This window comes from Vidua macroura, chromosome 25, assembly GCF_024509145.1.
Source record: "Vidua macroura isolate BioBank_ID:100142 chromosome 25, ASM2450914v1, whole genome shotgun sequence".
Taxonomy (NCBI): Eukaryota; Metazoa; Chordata; class Aves; order Passeriformes; family Viduidae; genus Vidua; species Vidua macroura.
In genome coordinates this window covers 794368-805254 of record NC_071595.1, presented here as the reverse complement: position 1 = coordinate 805254, position 10887 = coordinate 794368, and the positions used below count along the sequence as shown (strand labels likewise).

At 59.0% G+C, this 10887-nt stretch overlaps 1 protein-coding gene across 2 annotated transcripts; it reads right to left on the bottom strand.

Moving 5' to 3' along the window:
* Positions 1-252: 252 nt before the first annotated feature.
* Positions 253-3941, bottom strand: C25H1orf216 (chromosome 25 C1orf216 homolog). 2 transcript variants are annotated; one of them, XM_053998775.1, is made up of 2 exons: positions 3877-3941; positions 253-2652 (listed from the first exon to the last, which is right to left on the bottom strand). In XM_053998775.1, exon 2 carries the CDS (start codon positions 2634-2636, stop codon positions 1818-1820), a length of 819 nt encoding a protein of 272 aa, XP_053854750.1. In that variant the 5' UTR covers positions 2637-2652; positions 3877-3941; the 3' UTR covers positions 253-1817. The 2 variants fall into 2 exon arrangements, with proteins under 2 accessions (XP_053854750.1, XP_053854748.1); XM_053998773.1 differs by lacking the exon at positions 3877-3941 and adding an exon at positions 2784-3035.
* Between the last annotated feature and the right edge of the window lie 6946 nt (positions 3942-10887).

Below are 10887 nucleotides of genomic sequence, written 5' to 3'. Positions count from 1 at the left end.
TATATAGTTATATAGTTATAGTTATAGCTATAGCTATAGTTATAGTTATAAAAATATTTACAAAAATATTTATATAAATGTTATTTACATTTATATTATTTATATTTATGGTTATGATTATGGTTATGTTTATTATTATGTTTATATTTATATTTATGCACAATCCAGCCCCGCGCCGAGCACAGGGTGGCTGCTCCCAGCCCGGCAGCCTTGGGAAGGGAAAGAAAGGAACAAATCCAGCTGGGGCTCGGCTCCTTCAGCTCCAAGGCTTTTATTAAGGGGTGCAACATGCCCAGGATCACAGGTCTGGGATAGGACAGAGGCAGCAGGCGCTGGACACGAGCGAGCAGAAGGGAGGGGAGGGCAGCATGAGCCTTGCAGGAAGCTGCCAGAGTCCTCCAGCACTGGCACAGCACAGCCTTGAGCCAAGTGCACCCTTTGCCACCAAAATGTCCTTTTTGGAAGAGGATTTTTGTGGATCTCCTCCCTTCACCCACTGGCAGCAGCCCCAGGGGGAGCAGAGCCCCCTGTGCCCCACGTGGGGCGGGAGGAGGCTGGTGCTGCCCCTGGCCCGTGGGCCACTGGTGGGCTTGGCCATAGTTGTTCATCCACAGTCCAGGAGCAGCTGGCGGGTGGTGGGTGCCAGGATCTGACCGGGCTGCCAGGTTCTGCTGCTCGCTGGGGTGCTGGTGAGGTGGCTCCTCCGATGGCAGGAAGCAGCTCGGCAGGGAGGAGTGTCTGGAATCCCTCACCTCCCTCCTCTGCAGATGAGCAATGGAGTCAGTGCCTGGCTTTGCTTGGCAGCCGGGGCAGGATGGGGAGCGTGGGGAGTGCAGACCCCTCTGGCTGAGCCCTCCCTGCCCGCTGCTGCTCCTCCACATCAGAACTGAAATGGAATGTGTGTCCTGTGGATGCACAGCAAAGCACGGCGAACACGCACAGCAGCTCCTTTTCCATCTCTAGGTAAGACGATTGCTCTTTGGGTTCTGTGTACAGCTCTCGCTGGATAAAATGCAGATTCAAAAAAGAAAAAAAAATTCTTTTTGCTCCCAAATGATAAATTAATATAAACACCAACACCACAAGTTCATGAGCAGCTTTGGGATCATGCACTGAGTGAAAGCATCGCCCACAGCAGACAGACATGCACACACACACAGGCCTAAATTAACTTTTCTCTAATACTGACATTAAAAACATATATTGCGTCGGATCATTTGACTTAAATTTACTTTCCAGCATTCTGGGGTCACTTTTCAGAATGATTTTTTTTCTCTCTCACAGCCCAGGACACCTCACTCTTACCAACAAGCAGCCTTTACCAGGGGCTGGGCTGTGGCTGCAGGGATGCACGGGTGCAGGTGGGATGAGGGGATGCAGCACATGCTGGAAGTGCTTTGCCCAGGCAGGTTTAGAAGCTTCACTGCCCTGGGGCCCTCACTTGCCCTGCAGCTCCAGCAGGGCCATCCTGGCACTGGCTGGCTAAGCCAGGCTCAGCAATGGACTAGATTAAGTTTAAAGATGAGCCTGGTCACCTCGGGCTCAGCAAACCCCATGGTCCTGAGGTGGACCCAGCCCAGTGCCACCCCAGACCTGGGTGCAGGACAAAACAAATTCCAGTGCAGAGGCTGATGGAGATGAACTCTTCGGGGACTCTTGGATGCATTGGAGAGAGATGGGAAGGGCAGGGTGGGCACCCAGGGCCCCGGTGAGCGCTTGGCACGGCACGGGGATGCCACCAGCCAAGGCCACGCCATCCGGAGGGTGAGGGCTGGGCTGGGCTGGGCTGGGCTGGGCTGGGCTGGGCTGGTGGCACCTCAGGGGCCAGGAGCAGCCGCGGCAGCGACGCAGGCCGGGCCCTGCTGCATGCAGCGGATGAGCTCCTTGCGATTATCCAGGATGGTGTCGAAACTCTCCTGCAGCCGGTTCTGCTGGTCCACAACTTTCTGCTGCAGGCCGTGGATCCAGCGCAGCAGGGCCAGGCGCCGGTACATCACCAGCTGGATGTGGTGCTTCTCCTTCTCCTGCTCCTTGAAGCGCTCCTTGTCCTGGAGGTGCTGCACGGCCTCTGCCAGCGCCGGGAAGAGGGTCCCCAGCTCAGGCTCGGCCGGCCCTGCCTCAGGGGGGCTCTCGGCTCGGGGGGCAGAGGCAGGAGGGTCCCAGGTGGTGCTGCAGGTGCTGTCGGGGCTGTCGATGCTGAGGGAGCTGCTGGCGTAGCCGTTGTCCTCGGCAGGGGAGCTCGGGGGCTTCACACGCGCCCCGGCCGCGTCCTCAGCAGTGTTTTGTCCCCCTGCCCCGCTGACCTCCGCTCCCTCGGGGGGGCTGCGCTCCCCCTGCTCGGGGTGCGCGTCGCCCGGGCCCGGGGCGGTGTCCCTAAGCCGGCCCTGGACCATCTGTCTCTGCATTAATAACAGCAGATTATCAGACGGATTTGTGGTGTTTTCGCTCCGGCTGGAGCCCTCCTCCGGCGGGGACCCCGGCGCTGGCTGGCTCCAGTTCTCGTTGCTGTCACACACCTCTCCCACGAAGTTGGAGTTGGAGTCCGGCCCTTGTCCCGCCCCCGGGAGGGCCGTGCCCAGCGCCGGGCCCCCCCGGCCCTGCCGGAACGGGGCGTTTGCCGGGCAGACAGCAAACATCTCGCCGGTGCCCTGCCTGCAGAGAGAGACACGGAGCCGTGACACGCCTGTGGGCACCTGGGCTGGCACAAGCAGAGCTCAGGGCAGCTACAGTGGGGAAAACCACGCTCATTACTTTATTTACCTCTTTAAAGGCACTGGACCTACCATGGGGTCAGTGTTCCTGGGTGTTTGACTGTTGCTCTCAGCATGGCCCCATGCAACATCACGGAATCATGGAATGGATTGCGTTGAAGAGATGTTAAAGCCCATTTAGTTCCCACCCCTTGCCATAGGCAGGTATGCCACCCATCTAAGGGCATCTTCCCACCTGATGCAGAAGCTCAAGGGGCCACCTCCCACCCCATCTGTCTTCCCTGGGAGCTCCAGTCCAAGCCCGTGTTCCTGCAGCATCCCCTGGGTGATGCCAAGGGCATCGCAGGGCACAGGCAGGCAGCTGCACGTGCTGCTGGCAGCACTTGGGCTGTGGCTGATGCAATTCCTTCCATGCTGGTAAAGGTGTGCTTGGAAGGAGATGCTTTCCCAACAGCAATAAATGTCTGCCAGCAGCTGAGACTGCCTGGGCTCCTCTCACAACCTCTGTCACCAGCCCTGCATCAGGGTGGGGGGCTGGCCCCTGCCTGTACCCGAGCTGGTGACCCCACTGGCCTTGCTGCTCTGCAGGACTGGGAACGGACTGGCCCAGAAAAGGAAAGGTTATCCAAGGTTCCTTGCCGGCTCACCGGCAGCGAGAGGCGCTCTCCGAGCCCTCTCCTACAAGGACGCGCTCACAGCAAGGGCAGGAAGGAACCCATCGGGTGTCCCGGTCCCACCCCGGCCAGCAGCGGGGCACCAGGAGCGGTGCAGGAGCCCGTGCCCACCTCAGGGCGCTGCCAGAGGCCTGGAACCCCGGGACCCCCGCCCCGCAGCCCCCCGCAGCGACATCTGCTCGGTCCAGGGCTGGGTGACGCCCCCATGAAACAGCTGCACCCCACAGAAGAGCCGCACCCCATAGGAGCGGGGCCGGGCTGCGCTGCCGGGGAGATGCGCGGGCAGGAGGGGGCCGAGCCGGGGAGCATCCCTGCCCTGCACAGCCCCCGCGGAGCCTCCGCGGAGCCTTCGGGGCCCCAGCCCCGCGGGGGGGTCCCGCTGCCCCCGCAGAGCCCCCCTGAACCCGCACCCGGCCAGGGGCGGGCCGCGACCCCCGGGAGCCGCCGCTCCGCTCCCACCGCCCCGAGCACTCACCGCCCCGAGCACTCACCGCCCCGCTCCAGCCCCGCTCCAGCCCCGGTCCCGGCCCCGGTCCCGGCCCGGGCTCCGTGCGCCGCCGCCGCCGCGGGTGGGAGCGGGAGCGGAAGCGGCCCCGCGTGGGGAGGTGTCACGGCCGCACTTCCGACAGCGCCGGCGGGGCTGCTGGTGGGGGACAGGGATGCTGGGGGAGGACAGGGATGCTGAGGGGGGACAGGGATGCTGGGGGGGGACAGGGATGCTGAGGGGAAACAGGGATGCTGAGGGGGGACAGGGATGTTGGGGGGGGACAGGGATGCTGAGGGGAAACAGGGATGCTGGGGGGGGACAGGGATGCTGAGGGGGAACAGGGATGCTGAGGGGGGGACCGGGATGCTGGAGGGGGACAGGGATGCTGGAGGGAGACAGGGATGCTGGGGGGGGACAGGGATGCTGGGGGGGGACAGGGATGCTGAGGGGGGGACCGGGATGCTGGAGGGGGACAGGGATGCTGAGGGGGGACAGGGATGTTGGGGGGATACAGGGCTGCTGTGGGGGAAACAGGGATGCTCACGGAGAGCATCGAGGAGAACGAGGATGCTCAGGGCGGTGACCGGGCTCTCGGGGCCGCCCGGTCCCGCCCGGTGTCCCCCACCGCCGCCCGCCCCCGGCTGCCGTGACTGTGTGTATCCCTATGGGTCCGTGTTTACCCGCAGCATCCCTCGAGAAAATCCCGCCGTTGTCCTCCGTGAAAGGAGGGAAAGGGGAAAAGTCCCACCCGTGCCAGGGAGAAGGAACTGGAGCGTCCCGGCACGCACAGGCGGCGCTGGGGGGGTGCTGGTGGGAGCTGCTCGGCACGGGCGGGGTGGCTGGACTGGGACTCTCTGGCTCCTTCCCACGGGCCCGTGGGTCCCGTGAGCCTCAGCAGGTCCCCGTGGGGATGGAGCCGAGTGCTCAGTGGGTTCTTTATTCCCCTCGCCCGGAGCCGGGGTGTCCGCACTGGGAAAGGAAAAGGCTCAGGAACATCAAACGGTTCCCACGAGCCCCCGCCCGGCGCGGGGGGTCACATGAAGCACCGGGAACACCTCGGGAGATAAAGAAGCTTTGTGGGGCTGGGAGCCGCGGTGGGGACAGCCACACACTGCCCAATCACCCACAGAGCTGCCCCGGGCGGGGATGGGCACATCTCCTGCCGGATCACCCGATGTGCCCTTCCCTGTCATCCCGTGCGAGCTCTGGGATAGACACGGCACGAGCAGAGCACCCGCCACAGCCCAAACCCGGGCTGGGCTCGGCACCTCTCACCTGCCCCGAGGGGGAGGCAGGAGCGATGGAGGTGCTTTCAGGGTGGACAAAGATCCTTTTGAAAGCTCTGAGTTGCTGGAGTTGGGATGTAGGGAGCAGATGTTCCCCCGTGACACGGTGAGGGTTTGGATCAGTGGAATATGTGAGTGATAAATAAGTTGTTTAAATTTCTCATCTGCCCGACAGGCCCCTTGACAGCCTCTCCTGCTCCGGGCTGCTCCGAAGGCTTCGAGCAGTCAGAGGGGCAGGACCAAGAGCTGTAACTGGGACACTTGGGCTGCAGCTCCAGGGGAAGCCTGGGGCTAAAGGAACAAACCCTTCCTGTGGCACAGGAAAGGCAGGAGCTGACTCAGGCATCTGGAAATGGGCAGGACAGAAACGGGAGCTCGGGCACGCAATGGGCTCAGCTCAGCCTTTGCCACCAGCCGAGCCTTTGCTTTGTGCTGCTCTGGGCTTCACTCCCACCATGGCCTGAACTCAAACAGAGTGAAATTTTCATCAGTGAGAGCACAGAGGGAATTTTGATCTATTCAGGGACCTTCTCCCCCAGTTTACCGTGGGGCACCTCCCAAACAGGCCTTTTCCATCTCCAGTTTAGATTTCAACAGCACAGAAAACCGTGAGTGCCACTGGAGTTTGGCTCCAAGGAAAACAGGGTTTGCTCCTCTCTCAGCTTTGCTTGTCCCCACCCCAGGAATCCCCACAGACCAAGGGGTGCCAGTGTGCTGGAGCCTGCTGCCAACCTGCTGCCCTGGCTCTGGCTCCACTGGTTTGGGGGGTTTGGGGTTCCTCCCCCAAGTGCCAGCCATGGTAGGAGCCAGGGAAGTTCTGGGTTCACAGAGGGATCCAGAAGCAGTGTTTTTAGGGGTCTGTCTCACTGGGATTTTGCACTGGTGCAGCTCAGGTTCAGCCCAGCTCTTGGGACTGTGCGTGTCTATTGGAGACCAGCAGGATTTGCTGCTTCCTGTGGAAACAGCTCCATTCCTCTGCAAGCCAGTGTTCCCCCAGGCCCAGCTGTCCCTCTCTGCCTGTGGGGACACTCTGGGGAACCCCAGAGCAGGGAATTCCAGTTTGGGGCACAGGACAGAGGGGACATGGTGACTCAGGGAGAGCTGGTCTGGTCCTTTCGGGGACAGTGGGAAAGGGAATATTTGGAAGTGGAGGGAACTTAGTGATGGACTTCAGAGTCATCTTCCCCTCCACTTCCCCCACTTTGTTCCAGAAATAAATTAAAAGCTTTCCCTCCAGGAAATTAAAAATAATTTAAGAAGGCTGAGCACAGGACTTGATGTGCTGGCGTTTTGGAGCTGGGGATCCCGGGCCTGGAAGGGAGAAGGGTGCTGGGGTGACCCACTGGAGCTTCTCCAGAGGGCACTGGCACCACTTACTCCACCAGGGCCATTCCCTGGGGCCCGCATGCCGTGCCCTGGCTGGGGGAGCCTCTGTGCCCTTGCACCAGCAGAGACCTGCTGCCATCACAGGGGCGTGCCAGAGATGACAGCCTGGCACTGGCCGTGGTGGAAATCATCCTTCAATGCCCAGCTCCCCAATCCCCGAGCTCATCCTGCCGCGCGTCCCGCTGCCGCGTGCCACGGGCTTTGAACCAAATCGCTCCCAGAAGGAGCCCTGGCACCTGGCCCCGTGCCCACATGGCATCAGCCCCGTGACACAGCCTTGGCCAGTCCCGACCCCTCTGCTGGGAAGGAGCCACTGGAGCTCGAAGCTGCCCAGTGCAAAATGAGCTGGAGATGCACGGCCCTGCTCCTGCACAGGCGAGTGCTGGTGCTGCTGCTCCTCAGGCTCTGCCTGCAGCCCCCGTGCCCTCTGCACAGAAACACCCTGAGGATCCCACCGTGTCCCTGAGAGCGTTTTCCAAATGCTCCTGGAGTTCAGGCAGCCTTGGGGCTGTGGCCATTCCCTGGGAAGCCTGTTCAGTGCTCCAGCACCTTCTGGGGATAGAACATTTTCCTGATATCCAGCCTAAACCTCCCAGTGATGCTTGGATGGGTTCCTGATGGCATCTTCAAGCCTTGAGCACTCCAACATGAGTCCACGTCACAGCTCACCCAGGAGCCACCATCCCACTCGTGGGCTCATCTTGGTATCCCAGCGCTGAGATGGGCAGCTTGTCCCGAAAGAGTTAAGGGTGAAACATTGCAAATATGAAAAAAAAAAAAAAAAAAAAAAAATTACAAAAGAAAAAAGTGCCCTGAACCACATGCGACCTAACCTCCCCAGCAGCTCATCTGAGTTTAATAATGGAGGAGGGAAATCTCCCAAAAAGCTCTCAGAGAAATTAAAGTAAACAAAGTGCTGACCTCCAGCCCGCAGTGCCCCGACGCTGACTCGCTGGCCACGGCGCTCTGCGTTCCCTGGCATTCCCTGTAATTGTGAACACATTCGGGTAAATACAAGGGGAGGGGAGTGGGGGGGTCCTGGGGAAGCAGCTCTCCCCACAGCCAGCTGAAACTGGGGCTGAGCATTGGGTCAAAGCCATGGGCGACGTCTCTGGGCAACGTGGCCATGGATGTCCCCGGCTGTGAGGGGATCCACAAGGACTGAGGACCGTGAGGATTGAAGTCCAACGTTGCCAGTGGGAACAGGAGCCACTGGGACCACCACACTGCCCTGTGACTGCGGAGCTGGGGCTGGAAAACCTCGTGCTGGGAGCAGTGGCAGGTCCTGCAGATGGAGAGGAGGAGGAGGAGGATGCTATTAACAGGTTTGTCCTCTTGGCCTCACAAAATTTAAAACCAACACTCTTATTTTCATAGATCCTGGTCATTTTTTTAGGCTGAGGAAAAGAAAAGCAGCCCCAGGCTGTACAAGGGCTGGCGTTCCTCTCTGGAGAGGGTCCGGAAATGCCGCTGGTCTGGAGGGAGGAAGCATCACTGCCAGCCCAGCCCCATCCCTGGCCTTGCTCCATCCTCATCCTCACCCCCAGCCCCAGCCCTCTGCTGCTTTACACACAGAATCCCATGGTCTGCACTTCCCGCAGGATATTCTGGGGAAAACACCACTTGCAGGCTGGGGAAGGGGCGGAGGGGGCTGGATCCAGGCGACCCCACAGCCCCAGCCCCTGCCCAGTCCTGCTGCCGGATGTCTACCTGTACCTCGAATTCCTTTCCAATCAGAATCAAAAGCAGCGGCAAATGCGCTGTGTTCGGTGGAAAACGCCAGGGGTCTGCAGCCGGATTGGATTTCAGAGGAGCTGAGAATCCCGCGGAGCTCACGGCAGCAGCTCCCAGCCCCAAGAATCAGCCTCCGGGTAGCACCGGGAGGAGGAGGAGGAGGAGGAGGAGGAGGAGAAGGAGGAGGAGGAGGAGGAAAGGGCTGCGGGGCGCCCGGCGGAGGTGTGACCCTCGCACCAGTGACGGACACGCGGCTCTGTCACCCAGCGGGGGCAGAGACCCCCTTGCCAAAGCACTCATTCTGAGGAGGAAGCTTCCTTACTCTTTGCTTTCCTAAAACCCCCCCAAAAGTGGATTTCTCTTGGCCAAGGGAGCCGGGCTCTGCCAGGGAAGCGGGGCTGGCTCCCGCTGACGTTTCCTCTGCGGTTCATCCGCTTCTGAGCCGCAAAAAGGGAATATTTGCTGCCGACTCCACCCCTTCCATCAGAGCAGGACCCAAAAAATCACCATTTCCTCTTGGCCTGTGAATCACTAATAAACTCCAGACAGAAAGGTCTGATTAGGAAATTGTTTGGGAAATGGAAAGGAAGGGGGAGGGACGGGCGCTCGCCACAGCCGGTGCCTCTGGGCTGGCTTTGCCCCTCGGCGTCACCTCCCAGAGCCGCGGGCGGGTCCCCGCCTTGGGGTCCTCAAATCTGCTCCAGCCGCGGTCCCAACCCCGCGTGGCTGCAGGCAGAGCTCTCCAGTGGATGGATCTATTTCTCTGCAAGCATTCGGGGATGAAAATCTCAGCGCACGTTGAAATATATATATATTTTTTATTTGATCACCGCCCCTCGGCTGTTCCGAGCCCGCGGGATCCTCAGCAGAGTGTCCCTGGAAGGGCTGGTGTCATTAATTGGGAAGGGGATGTGTGACATGTGCTGCAGCCCCGGGACCTCCCCTCCCTCCTGCCGGTGGAGCGGTGACGGCCCCGCAGCTCCCAGCACCCCCCAAGTGCTGCACGCTTGCTCTGACACAGAAAGGCTCCACATTTGGACTTCATAACGCAGAAAAAAAAACGTCAGGATTTTGAAATTTCAGCCTTGGACCCAAATCTGATACATTCCAGAAATGCTTTAATTTATCCCTTTGTCACAACATTCAATAAAAGGTTTCATTTCAGCTGCGCTGCTTTGATTAATAACTGTAACAGATTCTAACCTGAAGGAATCCTCTGATATTGTGTCCATGGAAATTAAATGTTTGATTGCACATAGTCAGGATTTTCTGATGTGGAAACAGCTCCACTAGAGAGAACTTTGAACAAGCTCTACTCAAGAAACACTTTGAGTGATTTTTCCTTCACCTATAACAAGTCAAAACATCTGTTAAAAATTCAATCAGAGCACAACTGGCTATTAAAAAAAAAATAAAAATTTGGGGTGTAGAATGAAATGACTGTCCAGGTTGAAGCCAGGTGGGATGGCTGGACGTGGGCTCAGCACTGGTGCCCACCTGGCCAGCACAGGCTGCGGGGACAATGGAGGGGTCTCAGCATCCTGGGCATGGTGGTGATGGCCACTGAGGCAGCGGGAGCCACTTGGCATCCCCACAACAGAAAAATGGAGCAGAAGGTGCCTTTGGAGCTGACGAGGATGTTTCCCACACGCTTGGAATCCTTTGTGCTGTAGTAAAACTGGAAACACTGGGATTTCCATTGTCTGGGTACATTTTCCTTTCTCTTTCTTCCACTTCCATGGCACGGCAAGGCGTTCATATCTCCTAAAGCCATGGGAGAAGGCAGATGGATGGGAAGGAAGAGGGAAAACCAAAATCCCATAAGAATTTGGGAACAGGAGCACTTTTCCATGGGGCTCATGGCTGGCAACCGCTGCTGCCGGCGCTGATCCCGGCTGTGCTGTGCCACAGGTGCCCCCGTGCCAGATGGGGAGCGGTGGCACATTTTTGAGGTCAGAAAGCAGAGTTTTCAGCAATTGGAGCAGCATGCCAAGATAAACCCCCACTTCCTGGCGGATCCGTTCCCATCAGCCGTCGTCCCAGCGAGACGGACCCCGGCGAGGGGAGCAGCCCAGCAAATTCTCTCTGCATGGGTGAAATTCCCTCCGCTACCGAGGTTATTATCTCCCAACAGGAACCAACAATATCCTTTCATTTAGGCACTAATTCGAACAATGTGCGCCAGCCGGGGGAGGAAGGGCGCTCGCTGCTCCAGAGCCTTTGAAAAATCCAGGCAGGAGCCAAACCAGAGGGAAAACAAAACCCTGGGATGATGTGAATGGCTCGGCAAGGCAGGGCCGGGAGCAGAGCCGGTGCTGGAAATACGGTGCTGCCAGTGCAGGCCATGGCACAGGGCACAAAGGGCACCTTTCTGCCAGCTCCTGTCCAGGGAATGTCATCCTTCAGGCTGTGCTGGAGCCAGGAACCCCATCCATGGCAAAGTCACCTTGCTTACTTAACCAATTCCATTGGGCAGGAGGGTGCAGTAAAAGAATTCTAAACTTCTTGTATCGCAAAGCCTCACACAAGGCACGAGGAAAAGCTGAAGTGTGTAACTGAGAGCTGTGAAAACATCTTCATTTCTGTTTTTCAGGAGCAAACAGGACAAA

Coding starts and splice junctions, on each gene's coding strand:
- C25H1orf216 (XM_053998773.1), bottom strand. CDS start 2,938: ATGCCCTTAGATGGGTGGCATACCTGCCTATGGCAAGGGGTGGGAACT. Junction 2,653..2,783: donor CCAGGAACACTGACCCCATG/GTAGGTCCAGTG, acceptor CTCTCTCTGCAG/GCAGGGCACCGGCGAGATGT.